Source organism: Stenella coeruleoalba (assembly GCF_951394435.1).
Source record: "Stenella coeruleoalba genome assembly, chromosome: 15".
Lineage (NCBI taxonomy): Eukaryota > Metazoa > Chordata > Mammalia > Artiodactyla > Delphinidae > Stenella > Stenella coeruleoalba.
The window spans coordinates 8,793,734-8,811,891 of NC_137161.1; the positions used below are offsets into that span (position 1 = coordinate 8,793,734).

Here is an 18,158-nt window from a genome sequence, read left to right on the forward strand (position 1 = left end):
GATGGAGCTTCGTTTTCATATAACGATAACTTTGTGATATGGTGCTTTGAAGGTCCAAATCGGAAATGTTTATTCTGTACAGATGCCGAGGGATGACAAAAGCGCTATCTTATCTATGTATTTAATAGACTTGTAAGTACCTTTGTGTCGGCTTTTCCAAATTATTGGTTTTTCTTTGCTTCTCTAGAACAGGTTTGTGCATTTCAGATTTGGACCTGAGGCTTTCTTTCCCTCCCCATTCTCCATTTACATACTGCAATGTTTTGGCTGTGCTATTAATTTTTAAAAAATGATTACAAACCTCAAATGTGGAAAACTGGTCTTCACTGTAGCACAAATAAACACTACCTATTTGTCCTTTTCACCATGGTTTGGACCTACCATTATGGGATTGGAAGCATTTATCTCTGTGTGTTCTGTGTCTATCCATCTACTTTTTTCTTTTTTGAAGGACCAGGAAAGCACGATAGTAAGTTACATAAAATTTAAAATGTTATATAGCACATAAATAGGTGTCACGGAGACCCAAGCTCACATTTAGATCCGATAGATGCATTTCAGCTTTTCTTTCAATAGTATGAGTTGAACAAATCATGCTGGGAAAGCAAGAGAGGAATCTGCCAGTAAATACACTTTAATTATCATGATAAAAACATGCAAACAAAACAAAAGTCTTCATTTGGGCCCAGAGAGCCATTAGCCGTTAGAGCGATAGGATGGGTTCCCCCTTTGTCAGAAGCTCTTAGATCTTCTCACTGAGGCAACAGCCCCAGTGTTTAACCCTTCATTTCATTCTGACCAGCCTTGCATTCAGTGACCCTCCCTATGTGATGTGAAGTGAGCCCAAGCCGCACCATATACAGAGCCGTCCCCACCTGGAACCCCGCTGGTGCCCACCGCTCGGTGGCTTGATCCGAAAGTCTCCCATTTAACAAGTGCTCTGACAGGAGGAGGTGGTGAGAGCTTATACAGTTGACCCTTGAACAACATGGGTTTGAGCTGCCTGAGTCCACTTATACATGGATTTTTTTCAAGCGTAAATACTACACAGCCCAGGGTTGGTTGAATCTGCGTGTGTGGAACCTCGGCTACAGAGGAAGCAGGGATAGGCAGGCTACACCGTAGGGAGGGCCGACTGTAAGATACACGCGGATTTCCCACTGCGCAGAGGGTTGGCACCCCTAACCCCCAAGTTGTCTAAGGGTCAAGTGTATGCTAGTATGAGCTGTTCGTATCTCGTATCTTAACCGAAAGAGCTAATCTATAACCTAGCATGACATAAACTGGGCTGGTAAGTGCCAAAGGCTTAAGTCAGATTGGGTCCCATTATGGGGTGTGGCCTAACACCCCAACCTGAACATTTGATGGTCCCTAGCACGTGGGGGGTATCATGCTGGAGGGGAGAGAAAAGGAGGTAGAGAAAATACATAAAGGGAGGTGAAAGGAAGTTCAGCCTTGCTTATGCTCAACGTTTGAAAATGGCTGGTGGGACTAGTCTGCCAAGGTACTTGACCTTGGCGTCTGCCCTCTTCCCTGAAGGTGACATAGGTAGTCTGGGCACTGGTGACTCTGCCAGGCATGGAACTTTGAGGATACATGATGCCAATTATCTCAAGCTGTGGGACCCCATGTGCATTGGCAATGAGTGTGCAGAATGTCCTTTGCTTCTTTATATAAAATAAAATCTCAAAGCCATGCATTGCATCTACCTTTGCTAAAGGTGGACTCTGATATTAGCTTTATCTTCAGGACAACCAAAAGACGAGGGAGGAAAGTAAGCTTCCTCTCTTTTCATCTCAGTGTTCTGCAGAGAAGAGTATTTTCCTACCATCCAACTACAGGGCATACGCCCTTTCACAGGAGACGTCATGGACAGGAAATAAAGGGGAGGGGGTGGAAGGTAGCAGATGCTGCAAGTAAGCTGCCCAAAGCATTAATTACTAGTAAGAATAATAAAGCCAGCTTTAGACTATTCATGAGCTGATTAAGAAACCTCTGTATAGTGGCTGCCCCCAGGAACCCTACAATCTTTATTCGCTCGCTCACTTTTTAAAAAGAATTTTCATCACCTTGCAAGTCATGCGCGTTACTCTCGGAAGGTGAGGTGGTGAAATGGGACAGTAAGAAAGGTCAGTACTTATCAATTAAAATGAGGTGTAGCCTTGGCCGGACTTTGAAAGTTGGGCCTTGGGTAACTAAGAGGGGCCTTGGGTATCAAGAAGCAGTATACCTGTGAGCTCCATCTCTCTGAACCCATTTTATTCTATTTCCCAACGCTGAACTGGAGAAATTGAGAGAATGGCTAGGGCTTAATTATCATGTTCTAGTCTTCCATAAAAATTCGTGCTATTCCAGCAGGCTACTGTGCTCTTGGTATAGGGAGATGTCAGCTGCCTCTAAATAGACCCATCTCCCTTCTAGAAGCTCCTCACGAAGTGACTGTCACAACCACGTGGGAGCAAACCCATACCTGCAGAGCTATTCTTCATCCACGTCTGTTACAAACTGTGAATGGTGTTCGGGTGACTTGCTGTGCGTTTTGCTTAGGTGGAGTTTTACTGCGTGTTTGCTCACAAATGTCCGACAGCACAACTTACACTTGAACTTAGAGTCTGTGTCCTCTTCGCCAGCTATGGTTTCCGGTGACCTCTGAGCCGACGATACCCGGGAGATCTCTCGCTCCACTTTGCTTTGCTGTTCCACGGCCACGCGGGTCATGTCCTTCATTTGGAAACCTAGGTGAGATTCTAAGTGACTGATGTAGGTAGAAGGGGTTCGGAACTGGGAGACACAGTCGCTGCAATAAAAGATAGGCTGTCCTTTGTCCATGTTTTTCAGAAATTTGGTCCCGCCCGTTTTCCTAAGCTGGTACTTGACGTTGGCGAGCCAGTGGCTGATGGTGGTCATGGAGAGCCCCGTGAACTTCGAGATCTGCATTCGCTCTTGTGGGCCCAGATCGGACAGCAGGTATTTGCCCTCCGAGGTCTGGAAGAGGCTGGAGGCAAACTGAGCCTGCAGGATCAGAAGATGCTGAGGGTTCCAGTTGGACTGCCGGCCTTTTCTTTTATGCAAGGTTGAGACTTCGCTGGACACGTCCTCAAAGCGCCTGACGTCCATCTCCAGCTTCACGGGAGGGACCCTGGAGGAAGCAGCAGGCTTTGGGGTGGTGGCTTTGGGGAGGACTTTGACCATGTCCGCGATATCAGACAGAGCGTGCTTCTGGGGCGGGGACGTACAGGACTGTGCTTGCGAGGACTCAGCCTTCTTGCTTTTGGACTTGGTCAGGTCGATGGGCTGATCGTTGCTCTCAAACAGGTAGCGTCTGGACATGCTGGCCGGCCTGGTGGAGACAGGACTCAAAACCGGCTTGTCCATGACACTGAGATTCGACTTATGAAACATCGACATTGTGCTTGAGCTCGGGCTGGAGCAGGAAGGAGAGCGCAAGGGTTCCGTAGCTTTGCCCAGGTGGTTGTTCAGGACGGACTGCAGGGCGCTGAGCGGGTTGATGCATGGCAGGGCCGAAGTGTGGCTGGCGAGGGCACAGCCGCTGCTGGGAGAAGATGCTGGCTCCAGGGGCTGGGCTTTCTCTTTCTCACCACCTTCTTTCATCCGCTTGTCCTCCTCCTTCAGGGGACAAGGCTCAGCCTTTTTGGATTCTGAAGGGGGTTCACATTTGGAGAAAGAGTCCCCCTCACTGTGGCTGAAAGAGGACGCCTCTTCCTGGGGACTCTCTTTCCCACACTCCTTCACCACTTCATCTTTGTCGTCGGGTTCCTTCTTAACTTGCGTGTATGGGGTCAGGCTCGTGGGCACAGAAACCAGCGGCATTACTTTCCACTTGGGTGCGATCGGCCTTAACTTGTTGCTGAGGTTGGGTCGAATCTGCAGGACCTGGGAGCCCATCGGCAAGGAAGGCTTGGTACCCTCTGACAGCTGGTAGGCGGCATGGATGCTGGGGTACGCGCTCCAGCTGGGAGCCCCATTTTGGGCTTTGTTGATGGCGGTGGTAACAGTATTTTCTAGTGACTTCAAAATGTCGCCTCCACCCTTTGAGCCGTCTTCCAGATCTTCCTCCCTTAGATACTGGTATTTTATCGTCGGGTCTAAAGGCTTCTGTAGAGGGTCCTTACAGTCCTCGCTTTTCACGACTTTCTCATCCTTGTTGATCGGCTCTGGTTTTTCTTTTTTACTCTCTCTCTTTAACTCAGTTGTCGAAGCCGTGCAGTCGGAAGCTGAGTTACTCGATGGCTTGGGAGCCAGAGAATCACTGTTCGGGGCATCTGACAATGACTGCATCTTCTCCACGGCGAGTGGGTCTAGCACCAGCTGCTTCCCTTTCTTGGAGGCAGAGCTGGTGACCTTGAGAAAGTGACCGGTGACCATCATGTGGGTGGTGAGTTGCTGCAAAGTATCGTGGGAGCTCCCACACTCCATGCACTTCAAGATCTGCGACTTGCAGGCCTCGAACTGCCAGGTGTAGCTGGCGCCATTTTGGTAGCCGTAGCGATTGTTGGAGGACAGCTGTAAGTTGGCGTTCTTCTGAGAAGGAAACGAATCTGCAAACGAGCCTGTGGTCGAATCGGGGGAGCACGGCCGATTGATGTCAAAGATGCGTTTCTTCGCCGGAGTGACCATTTTCGATGAAATGGTTGGTACTGGTTCCTTCAAAGGCACTTTTTGGTAATGTTTTGTTTTGATCATGTGGACGCTCAAATCTTGGAGGGAATCGAAGGAGTCGCCACAAAACATACATTTCAGGACCTTCTGAGCGTCCTCCTTGTCCATATCCTGGAAAGCCCTTTTCCGGGGCTTTGAATAGCTCGTGGGTCTGAGCTTGTCCTTTCTGCGGTTGTCATCTTGATAGTGGCCCGTTTCGTTCATGTGCACGGTCAACTCGACCAGGGTGTCATAGGCGGCACTGCACTGCCGGCACCGGAACCTGCTGGCCCCAGTGAAAACGGTCCCGCACATCTTACTGCTCTGCCGGTACAGCTGGACCGAGCTGAACAGGCTGGGCTTCGACACGGATCTGGAAGGCAAGTTCTGCTGTAGGCTTTTGGACAGAGCGTCTTGGTGCCAATCGAAATCAGTCTTGTTGCTGCCATTTCGGGGGTCACAATTCCGTCTCTCGCTGTTGGACAGTTTGAAGCCAAGACCCAGGCCCGACCAGTAGGAATCAGACAAGATGTTGGCATAGACGGCGGTCATTTTATCCATGCAACTGTGGGCTTCGTTTGGAAGCTTGGGGTGCACGCTTGCTTTCTTGTCCAAGGCATCTCGGCCGCACACACTCTTGATGTCTGACACCTGATCACTGGCGTCACTCAGCAAGGACTCATTCTCGGCGTCCTGATTGGACAGGTGACTTCCTGGCGAGTTCTGGTAGCTGAAGCAGCCTTTCTGCTCGGGGCCCGTTTCTAGCTCCTCATCTGTCCCTGGGTCATTGCTGCCCTGAAGTTGAGCTACCGAACCACTGTCTTCTTCTTCCTCCTCCTCTTTTATTTCCTCCTCTTCCTTCAGCTGTTCTTCCTGGGCGTAGCCTGCAAGAGAACAAGAAGAGATGAGATAACAGTAGCAGGTGACATATCCCATCCCAATTTCCCCACTTGGACAAAGTGCTTCCCGTATGGAACCGACAATGTAATCGACACTTTTATGAACTGCAAGCAACGGATACAGGAAAAAGCCAAGTGATGTCTTTTGTGCCATCTAATGCCTTTTTAAAAAAATGGGCAGGAGTCATAATTCTTTATAAGTGCCTAGAATTCCAAGTTAATAATTTTCCTGTTTAAGGAATATCACTCTAATACTCCTATAATGGGACAGTCACTAAATTCACGTGTATGACTCTCAGGAAAGCTGGACTGAAATTCAGATCCTATTACAGACATAGCTCTACAAGTAGGACGTTGGCTCATAAGAAAACTAAGACTTGACCCTTGGCATCCTCATGGTAAGGTTTACCAAGACACTTGGCCCTGCTGGCATACACTCATTTTTGAGTGCTCAGAAGTAATTTGGATGCATAGCCATTACATTTTTGATAGCGAGGGTCCTTTTTGTTATAACATTTTTATTTGTAGAGAGTCGCACAGCAGGAAGACAGATTATGGAGTATCAAATAAAATCTTCCATTGATAGCTGAAAAATTATGTAAGCTCAGCAAATATAATGATTTTAAAATAATAGCAAATGGTGTTAGAATGGGAGATTTGGGAACTATCCTATTATTCTCAAACAGGTTTATGAAGACCTTTTCAGACAAGGCTGAAAATGCCCTCTCGATCTTGTGCCTGTAATGTCAAATGCACTGATTTGTGGGTACCCGTCATGAGATGCCAATTATACATTTGATTTGTAGATGCAAAATGCTATTGGGGATGCATGCTTTCCCTTCTCTGAAAGGACTTAGGACCAGTAATTGCATAGGGAAAATGAAGGCATGAGAGAGCGGGTGCAAAGGGAATTAAGGGGCAAATACCCATCAATGGAGATGAGGAATGTGACTATTTACGCTCATGTGCTCATTTTCTTCACTTGGCCTTTTCAGAGCCACGTGGATAAAATGCAACCAAAGAAGTACCAAAGCAAGGGAGATTCAGTCTTAGATGTGTAAGGGCTGCATGATCTCAATGTGGTATTTTCCTTATGAGGTCCTATCTCCCCTCTCAGTGCAGGTGGGTACTTGGGAGAAACCCTAGGACAATGCTGTTACTTCCATTCACCAGGTATAATACTTGAAAAAAGGGGTGCTCAAGCATTGGCGGTCTCTCCTGAGAGGCAGGCAGAGAGGAGAGAAGGGGGATTATTAGGAGTAAGTCACCTGCAGTCAGGAACTCCAAGGGCTCCAAAGACTGAAAAGGAAGAATATTTCTTTTTCAGATTTTTATTTACTTATTTATTTTCCAAAATCAGGGTTTTTTAAAACTTGAACTGTAGCTGATACAGCAAAGTGATTCAGTTATACACATATTTATATATACGTCTTTTCAGATTCTTTTCCATTATAGGCTATTATAAGATGTTGAATATAGTTCCCTGTGCTGTACAGCAAATCCTTGTTGGTTACCTATTTTATGTACAGTCGTGTGTATCTGTTAATCCCATACCCCTAATTTATCCCTCCCCTGCCTCCTCTTTGGTAACCATAAATTTGTTTTCTATGTCTGTGAGTCTGTTTCTGTTTTGTAAATAAGTTCATTTGTATTGCTTTTTAGATTCTACATATAAATGATACCCTATAATATTTGTCTTTCTCTGTTTGACTTACTTCACTTAGTATGATAATCTCTCGGTCCATCCATGTTGCTGCAAACGGCAATATTTCATACTTTTTTTGTGGCTGAGTACTATTCCATTATATATGTATGTGTGTGTGTATATATATATATATATGTATATCTGCACATATATGTATATATACCACACTGAATATGAAGAATATTTATTATTATCTCCTAGGACCTGTGCTAACTATTGCAAATGCATTCTTTCACTTTATCTAATATCCACACGAAGTAGAAACTATTATTATTTTCATTTCACAGATGCAGAAACTGAGGCTCTGAGTTTGAGAAATTTTCCCCAAGGCCACAGAGTTAGCATTGCAGGGTCATGCCTGAACCCAGCCTGTGTGATGAGAGAATCCATGGTCTTAACCACTAGGTTCCACTCTCTTTTTAGTACCAATCTAATAAATAAGAAAACTTTGCAGAGACCCAAAGGTTAAAGGTCAAGCCATGGGGTTTCTTTGAAATGTCACCAAATGTATAACCACCTCGGAGGGGAGAACTGTAGGAATACTGTGGACGAGAGCCCACACTTTTAAGGGCATGATAGCGTAAAACAAAATGAAATGTAAAAACTCAGCCTCGCCAGTGGTTTTGCGGTCGTGTTCCATTTTGTAGTTGTTGTCATTGGTGTTGTGTTTTTGCTTTCCTAGCAGGTTGACAAGTGGATTTTTCATTAAACTGGGGTTGCTGGTCTCTAGTTCCATAAATTGATTTGAAGAAAAAGAAGCTTCTCAATCTAGGCAAACAGTCGTTAATCAGTGGTCACTACTTGCAAGAAAACCCTAGCTTAGAATAACTGAATTAGATCACACTCCACCCCCGACCCCATCCTCATCGTGTTTTCTTTTTCCTGGACTAGTTTGTATGTTTGTAGAAATAGTCATACCATTAAGATGAAGGAAAAGGTCTATTAACAAAATTAATAAATGACTTGGTACAGAGCCAAGCAAAATACTCCAAAGAATCAGGCAAATGTTACCAATTAGAAACAGGGTTACTTTTGAGAATTAAAAGGGCTTTATTACTCATACACTGGGATGGTACCTATTAGCCAGGACTGTTCCAGGCTAAGCTATACAGTCACCACCCCTATGGGTGATATGATCACTGAAACGAAGAACACCTACACCTACACACAAAGCGGGTGAAGAAATCTAGGGGAAAAGAGAAGGCTTATGCTCACTACGGTTGGTTAACATGTTGCCAGGTTTTATTCATCTCCCTATTTTCAGTGCCTAGCACAGGGCTTGATACTTAGTAGGCAGTTGGGAAATAATGCACGTTACGTTCGTTGCATGTGTGTCGATGACACATACATGCATGCTTGCATACGCAGGCGCGCGCACACCCCCCCCCCCCCCCCCACAGACAATCTGCCCAGCCGATATAGTCATTTTCACACAAGGAGAAAAGAAGTGTCTTTTTTAATGCTGACATTTGGAAGCTGAGCTTTCCGGACCAGCTCAACTTCACGATCTACTTTGTCCTTCTAAATGCATTCCCCAGAAGAAAAGTCGAAGACAGCAAATGCCTCCCCCACAATACAGATAAAATTTTCTGCTTAATTAGGCATTGACATGTTTACTATAACCTTTACAGAAGAGTAACTCGCGCTGAGAGACCCTTTGTGTCTGTTTTCTTCTGCAGAACAGACTAAATCTCAGGCACCCGATAAAGTAACGCATTGAAAAGCCTCGTAAAAAAAATGCCAAAGCGTCCATCAGAGTGAGCGTATTTTAACAATGGCTGGAGGTTCCAAGGAGTTTTAAAAAGCACATTTTCATATTATACATTTAAAACTGTTCACTTAAGTGGTTTTGTTTGCCACCAGCAGCTGAGGGGAGAGAGAGGGAAGACAGCCAGAATATGGGTGATCTGTGTGTATAATGAGTATCTGTGTCTCTCTCTATTGATGATTTGTTCAATAAGATTGCATCGTGTGTAAATCTTGGTAAAGTGGATGAGTGGCAAGCTTATTCCTATGAATACTTATCTAGCAAAAGAAAATGAGCACAATTGCACTGAGGCACAAGGAGAAAGGAGTGTCCTCTGCAGAACCTCCTTGTTGACGTTGGGTTTAAGATCAAACTTCATGGTGGCAAACATCTCCCTGTCCAACCTAAATGTCTAATTTCATCCCTTACCACCACCTGACTGTGGCCACATGAAGCTTCTTCACTCCCAGGACAGGTACTTCATGGGCAAACTCAGTTCCATGTCTAAAAGTTCTACGGTCAAGAGACCATCTCTCTTCTACTCCACAGCCACTGTTCTGTGTCGCCATTGCTGTTCACTCACGTGACTAAATGGGCTTCCTGCTTCCACTTCCTCTAGTCTGTTTTCCAGAGAACTAACTGCTAGAATATTCTTTATTAAAGATATTAGTTGGCGACTCACTGTTTTAACTCCTGCAGTGTCTTTCTGCTGCACAAATAGAAATATATTATAATAAAATTCAAACCCTTCGCCTGGTCTATAAGAGCTGGCAGGATTTGACTTTTGCCTTTTTGCTTTATCGCCCAGTACTCTCGCCTTGTCCTCCACACCCATGGTACAACAACCTACTGGTTCCTTCTTGCGTCTGCCGATCCTTTCCTTGACGGTGGTACTTTGCAATTGCAGATTTCTCTGCTTGGAAGGCTCTTCCTCTTTGGAAGTTGGTTCCTTTTCATGCTTTAGAATTCAGCTCAAATTGCCCCTTCCTGCCCAGTTGTCCCTCCTCTGTGTAACTCTAGATCACATCAACCTACTTACTGAAAGCACTATGGCACTGACGATACTCTGAAATCATCTTGTGTGTTTACTGATTGATTGTGTCCTCCCACTAAATGTAAAGGTAAAATGTCTGTCCCCTTGAAGCCAGAGACCTCGCTTCTCCCAGCACTCAGAGAACATCCTGGCGCAGAAAGAGGTCCACAAGTTATCTGAGTGAGTGGACAAGTAGATCATACAACGAAAGGGGATTAGTCCAGTTGCAACAGTGCAGTCGGCACCTGTGATGGGTATATCTCCCCACCCCAACCCTGATCTAGATCAGATGTGAATTACAACCATCCTGATCAACTTTCCTCAATGATAAAAACAGAACAACCCCACAGATCATCTTTTCAGAGCAACCCAGCCACCAACATTCTTGTTGCCAGAAATCCCTGAGCTGCGGATTTACACTTTTTAAGTATGAAGGCTGCAAACAAGCATCAAAACTGCGAAGCATCAGGAAATACACTCAACGTGAGCAGATTCTGATTCAAAAAAGATTCACCTACTTTGCAAGTGTGGATGGATTTTGTCACGGATAACGCTCATTAGCTGTTCCATGATGTATATTACACAAATATTAATATTAGGGTGGTCTTAACCCAAATGCTTGATTTTAAAAAGGAGAGATGTCATTAGAAAAATATACTATATATGCTGCAAACTTTTTACCCTGTCATTATACGGGTAAATGCTGAAACAAATCCTCCAACTTTAGAAATTTCCTCTTACATCAAAGGTTCAAAGAAAAAGGAAACAATTAAAAGAATTACCACCTCAATTGTTCCAAAAACCTGTGGTCAGAATGGCTTAAATGAAATTGTGCAAAATAATTCATGGGTGGCATGATGTAAATATCAGATTTTTGCCAAGCGTCCACGTTTGTAGTTGCCTTGAAAATCCACAATAGAGTGTTTACAGTAAAAGCACTGACAGTTTTTAAAGTGGCAGCAGAGGTGGAAGAGTCATAACCCGAGAAGAATATAAAACTCAAGAAGGTTGATTTTTAAAAATGAAACCAGAATTCAATCAAGACCTCATTTAAAAACATATCCGGTGGTGACAGGATCGTTTTCGCCAATCTACCCCACTAAATGACAGTTTAAAATCACATGAAGATTCCACAGTGTGCAGGGCAGACGTAAATGAGGGGATTGCAAGAATTTCTCACCGTGTACCCAGTAGGTACGGTAAATGATGACACGGAAGAAGGTCTTCCTGTCATGAGTCTCTAGTGTTTTGGTGACTGTGGTCTAGAAATCTGTTAATATGTATATTATTATTGGCACTAATTGGCACTCTTGTTGGCAGGCTGAGGAAAGAGATAGAGGATTTCTTGTTCAAGGAGGCTGAGCTACCTTTCAGTGGTGACTGGGTCCAGAGCAAGGGCCCCTCGCAGGGCTGTGTTGAGGGGCTCTGTCTGCTTTGTGTTCCAGGAGGTGGTAGGCTACGGGGCTGTGGGATCCCCGGCTCCCTTCCTGAGCACAGACCTGACTTTACAGAGAATCCAGGTACCATTAGCCAAGGCTCAGCCTCCCTGCCGTCTGGAGAAATCTAAGCTCAGGCACATTTCTAAAAAGAGACATTTTCAATTCAATTTTCATATAGATTTTTATTCCTGCCACACCACATAAAACTCACTAACATAAGCGTGACTTGTACACGCAGCTCAAGAGAGAAGGGCTGGTTCCTTCCTCTATCTGAATGTCAGAACCAAACACATAGAATTCTTTGTTTAAAGGAATGTTGAAGATGGAGTGGTTTAATGACACGAGGCTTCTCCTGGGCCCAGAAGTGCTCTGTAGAGATGGATGGAAAGCTTTCTGAAGGTCATCAAAACAACATCCCTTTTATTATTTCCTGCAGACGTTCAGTAAATTGGAATTTTTTTATATGTACGATGGATACATATTGGGTGCGGTCTGCGTGGAAAAAAAAAGTCCATTTACGTAATCTATTCTTGTTGTAGACACTTTCTTGGGCTATCCTCACAGCTCTTTGGACTGTGAAGCTGTTTCCTAACCACGCTCTGTGACTCTCTCCACAACTTGGTCATCAGCAAAAAAGGACTAAGTTAGTTTAAATCAGGGCAAGTGGATACTGGGTCATCCTTTCGCAGTTCATCTGTTTATTCATTTAATCAAGAAATATTTTTTCTGCAGCTATCACATGCCACATACTTTAGTAGAGTTTCCCTGGGAGTTCCATCCCAGTGGCTCCCCAAAGGCCCAGGAGAGTAGAGACCTGAGTTACAGAGAGAAGTTGGACACTGGGATTAGAGAGGAAAAGGTCATGATAAGGTCATGCATTACTGGAGGAATGCAGGTAACTTAAATGGCAAAGTAGGACAGATGGAAAGAAAACAATCCTGAGTTCCTAAGTAGTGCTGGCATCCACCTGGAGAGACACAGAGGAGCTGCGGATAGCTGGAAAGTCCACGCCACGTTGAAAGAGTACAGCTGCTACTCAAGGAACAATCACGGGGTCTAGGGTTGCCAGAAGCTTTGTTTGGACAAACCATGTAGAAGAAACCAAATATGTCTGGGATCCATCCATCTGCAAGCTCTGCACCAAAGGAATCAGCGGAGGCAGAGTTTGAAGATCTGGCATGCTCTCCTGTTGCTTTCTCATACCATCTCTTTGACCTTGATTCTCATCTGTCAATCCCAGATAGGAGGGACCATCCTAAGCATACCTACCTCACAGGATTCTGTTAGGACAAAGGAGGAAATGGAAGAGAAAGTGTATCATAAACCCTTGCTCCTCGAAGGATGGTCCCTGGATCAGCGGCAACAGCACTTGGGAACTTGTTAGAAATGCAGACTCTCAGCTCCATCCAAGGCCTATCGAATAGGAATCATTTAACAAGATCCCCGGGGGGATTCATAGGCTCAAGAAAGTTTGAGATGCCCTGCTGTAAATGGCGAGACTCTTAATTAGGAGCAAGAGATCTGGTAAGCTACTCCTCTCTGCCTATGTTCCTACGTGTATGTGGGTACCAGCTTTGGGAAGAGAACACGACTTCGAGAGTTCCAGCCCCGCTCCTCTCCAGGCAGCAAAGGATGAAATACCTGTGGCTTAGATAATTGCTTCCAGCTAGACTGGGAAACGCCGAGCAAGAGAAAAATAAAAGTCACTGAGTCAACGACTGATCAGTTAACTGAAGAGATAGGATGGCCCACTGGCCACGGGATCAGGCAGGCCTCAGTTCACATCTGCTGGTTTCTGTTTAAATGTGATCGCAGGAAAGTTGCTGAAACTTTCAGAGGCTCTGTTTTCTCATCCATAAAATAAGAACACTAATAGTATTTCCTTCACAGGATAGTTAGGAATATCAAATGTGATGAAGTACGTAACACAACAAGGCTGTAGGACCACCTCCTGACTCTCAGTCCTGTTGTACGTTGTTTATAAACACTGCACATCCTGACCGCCCATCTGAACCCGCAGACGGCTGAAATCAGTTGGCTTTGGCCTTCTTTGTCATCCCTAAATCCTGTTCCAAGCCAACCGCTTTTGATGATATTTGCATTAGATATGAACCAGATTTGCAAGTGTCATGCATAAGGAGAGAGCTTTATCCGATTTGGGGTTTGTTACTTAATATTAAATCATTCATACAAGGAGCCAGTGGTGTGTGTGCTGGGAATTTCTGTAGAAGTGATGTGCAAACATCAAATGGCAAGTTATTAGGTTATTACCCATAATGATAACGTCTGCAATCTTCAAGAAATAAAACAACTCACGATTCCAGAAAACAGGCCTTTGTTGGAGGCCTTGGCTTTGCAATGAGAGAGATGACTAATGGTCAAAGCAGAAGGTCTCCTAGAAAAAATGCTTTATATTCAACTACCTAGAATTTCAGTCTGGCATGTGTTATTATTGGGAAATATCCTGGTGACAATTTTTAAAAGCAGAGTGAGAAAATATTCATGGAGAAGGGTGAGAAGGGGGCCACTTCATAAGATTTCTTGTAGTTCCAGTTTAGAAATCATTATCCTTATATTATCCTCACACCGAGAGAGCATAAGTCAGGAGCAGGGGATAAAGAAAAGTGAAATGAAACAGGGACAAAGAAACTACACAATAGAACTGAGACTTTCCTATCAAAATAAGAGTTCTGTGCTTTGACTTTTCAAGTGGTAGCAACTATTTTCAGCAAAATGTACATACTGATTTTCTGTACATTTTCCCCCACATAGGGCTATATAAACACACCCACACGCCTATAGTTCTTTCTAAGACTATAAAGTTTGGAGGGTTTTTGTGGGGGTCTTTTGCCAAGAAAAGGGACAGTGGATCATTGTCTAGAACGACCTTCAGAAAGTATATGAAGCCGATGCACCATCTGTATTTTTTCAGACGTATGTTCCCATTTTACTTGAAATAACATCATTAGCACAGCCATCCCACAGAGCTAGAAGGTGATCTTGTTTCCCTCTTGCCTGGCTTGAAGTCAAACATCGTTTCTTTTTTTTGGCAAATGCTGCTTCTTTCTCTGAAATATTTCATGCAGATAATGGCTAATGACCACTTCTCACTGCCTTTTCTCGAAAACGTCTAACTGCATTAGCCAAGAACGGACAAATTTTAACCTGCTTCTTTTGTTAAGTTCACGGCTGTGACCACTTCCCATTAAGAAAGAAAGGGAGAGAGAAGAAAGCTCACTGTTCCTTCAGAGAAGCAAATTGGCACTGTCAGAAAGCGAGCTGGCCTTTGCTTTTCTGGTGAAAAGTCTGCTATCTCTAGAATCACAGGAGTCCAAGGTGGAAAGACCTTTCACGTCTTATGAGCAGTGACTCAGTCAGACAAGGATCTCCTTGCCCTGGTATTCTTCAATTCTATGATTAATGGCTCAGATACTGGACCTTCCAATTCTTCCTCTTCCTGTTGGATTCTCTGCCAGTATGATCACTGTGACCAGTCTGGCTATGAGGACCACGGTGTATAGAACTTCCCCCCATCCCTAGGAGTTGAGCAGGGTTTCCAGGCTGCTTCTCCTTGCCTCAAACACTCCAATTTGACTTTTGTTCATTTGACATGAGGCAAATCAAGAACTCATCCCCTGTAAAAATATAAAGACTTATTCTCTTATCTCACCTTTGCACTTCAAGGTGAACGAGTTTATTAGCTGGTTTCTATAGAAGAACACGTGGCCCCAGGAGCCAACTGGGTCACCGTCACACTCCAACCCAGTGGTTCTCAACCCGGTGCATGTTTGTGCGTTTGGACAATGTCTGGAGACACCTTTGCTTGTTATGACTGGAGACAAGATGCTACTGGCGACTGGGGGGTGGAGAGGCCAGGGGTGCCGCTAAACACCCCGCCATACACAGGACAGCCCTCACAAAGACAAAGAAATATTCCGTCTCAGATGTCAATAGCTGAGAAGTGCTGTAAAGCCAAGGTCAGCGGCATTGGCGCTGGGAATTGGCGACAACTCACCCTCTTTCTAGTTGTCAGTGAAGCGGGGGCTCTATGGGGAACACTTGGTGTTGTTAGGGGAGAACTAGAGAAGAAAGCACACACAGCACGCTCACAGGTGTTACGACATGGAATTGAAGAGCGCAAGGTCTGGAGCAAGCCTGCCCGGGTGCAAATCCCACCTCTGTCACGTCTCACATTGTCATCTGGAGCAAACTCCCAGCCTCTGTGGGTCTCAATGTCTTCATCTATAAATTGGAGATAATAGTAGTACCTCCCTCAAAGATGACTGTGAGAACTGAGATAACTGGAAAGAACTCGGAATGCCTGGCAATAATAAGCACTCAATGTACGTTCCCTCTTATTAGCGTTACAAGAACAAAGACGTCGTCGTGAAGAGACACATTTTGAAGCTGGATTTCTCAGGATGTTTAGTATTTACTCTTTCAAGTGTTGGCTGAAAAAAAAAAAAAATCCATCGGCCTCCTAGCATTATTCTCAACCAATTCCTTCTGGATCCATTTAAATCCCCTTATCAGAATGAGTATTTTTATACTACAAGAAACAAACAAACAAAAAGTTAATGATGAAAAGGATTAGCATTTCTAAGTAACTCCAGTAACTCTGTCAAATAAATCCTGACCTATTTCAGTTCCTAATTAACTAGGTTAGCTTTTACAGGAGGCAACTTATCTAAAACAGCAAGTCTGATCTGAGGCCAAACCCACGCTGGACAGTTGGATGAAGCAGTTCTTGGAAATGGCCCCAATTCTGGGACATACAGAGGTCTTCGATCTTTTTGAATCGACAGTTTGAAAAATCTGATGGAAAATCCTCCAGGGTTTTCTGACCCTTTGATTTAAGGTTAGGGCTGGTCTTTTCAAGGCTTGTCATCTTTTCTCTGCCCCTACCTACAAAGGAGATGGGTGAATGGGACAAGTCTTGAGGTCACTATGTCAGCATTCTTCCCAACCCCACAATGCTACTGAACTGGTCATTCTCACAGGAGAGGACAGTGGGTGAGGACAACAGTGTCTGCGGATCTAATTTCTCCGAAGGGGAGCACAGATATATGGCTCATAATACATCCACTGTCTTGTCCTTGATATTCTTTATGACCTTTTTTTTTCTTTCTGTTTTATGTATTTTCCTCTGCTTTTTTTTTTTTTTTTTTTGGCGGTACGCGGGCCTCTCACTGCCGTGGCCTCTCCCGTTGCGGAGCACAGGCTCCGGACGCGCAGGCTCAGTGGCCATGGCTCACGGGCCTAGCCGCTCCGCGGCATGTGGGATCTTCCTGGACCGGGGCACGAACCCGTGTCCCCTGCATCGGCAGGCGGACCTCAACCACTGCACCACCAGGGAAGCCCTCCTCTCCTTTTAAAGTCTTCTGATGTTAGTTTTCTGTCAGCTCCCAAACCACTTTCAGGAAAGCTGAATTCTCCTAAAAAATAATATACGCATAGTTTTCCTTAACAACAACTAAAAAGGCAGCTTTTTGTTCAGCTAATTGGTTAGTTAGTTTGCTTTTTGGTGTAAAAAATCATTTGTCCTTTCCTAGGGACATAACAAGAAAAAGAACCAGAGCTTTCTGACCTGGAGGAGGATGATTAGGCCTGGGTCAAATTATTAGAAAAGAATCTTCTTGCATGCGGCCTCTAACACCTTTGACTGTCTATTAGGAGATAATAAAGGGAATTAGCCGTCGTACCTAAAGACAGAGTTTCAAGGAGGACATTGGTTGCCTTTCCAGGTCTTGTTAATGTTTTGTTACTTATAAACATTTAAAAATGAGTTTGGGCTTCCCTATTCTGTCCATTAATTATCCATGATGATAAGGTCAATACTGTAAAATTTGGGACTGATGTTCATAGTCAAGCACCTAGTCCATTGTAACTTACACATTGGCTCTTTCAAATTCTGAGCCCACTTTATGTGCCACTTCCTTCCTGAGACCTTCTCCAAGAGCCCCAGATAGAGTCTCCCTTTCTCTGTGATCCATAGGGCTTTACCCACAACTACTACTGGACAAACCAAACCGTGATTCTGGATCCCACCTCCCAGATGGTAAGCTCTTTAAGAGCAAGGAGGCTATTGGTGTTTATTTTCACATGCCCAGCACTGGGAGTTCTTGGCACTCAGCAAGGACTCTGGAAATGCCCTTCTCTCCTTGACAGCTTTGTATTCTACGACTTTACATAGGATCTTTTTTAAAAAAATTAATTAATTTAGGCTGTGTTGGGTCTTTGTTGCTGCGCGCGGGATTTCTCTAGTTGCGGCGAGCAGGTACTACTCTTCCTTGAGGTGGGTGGGCTTCTCATTGCGGTGGCTTCTCTTGTCGCGGAGCATGGGCTCTAGGCGCGTGGGCTTCAGTAGTTGTGGCATGAGGGTTCAGTAGTTGTGGCTCGCGGGCTCTAGAGCACAGGCTCAGTAGTTGTGGTGCACGGGCTTAGTTGCTCCGTGGCATGTGGGATCTTCCCAGACCAGGGGTAGAACCCATGACCTCTGGATTGGCAGGCAGATTCTTAACCACTGCACCACCAGGGAAGCCCTTTACATAGGATCTTGCTTAAACAGAACAGCGGAGACAATGTTTACCTAAGGAGGGTCCCAGCCCACAAGCACACACTGAATTATAGACACACGTGGGCTCCTACCACTCCTCCCCAGTGACACCCAGCATAT

General features: G+C 44.8%; 1 protein-coding gene across 2 annotated transcripts in view; it reads right to left on the reverse strand.

The window, feature by feature from the left end:
- The window catches only part of TSHZ2 (teashirt zinc finger homeobox 2), a 452,955-nt gene that overhangs the window by 179,756 nt on the left and 255,041 nt on the right, over window positions 1-18,158 (reverse strand). The window contains exon 2 of one of the 2 annotated variants that reach the window (XM_079943632.1): window positions 2,598-5,543. In XM_079943632.1, the coding sequence (XP_079799758.1) occupies window positions 2,598-5,543 (2,946 nt within the window). Of the gene's footprint in view, window positions 1-964; window positions 5,544-18,158 lie in introns of those variants that run through there. The other variant, XM_079943631.1, reaches the window with a different exon arrangement.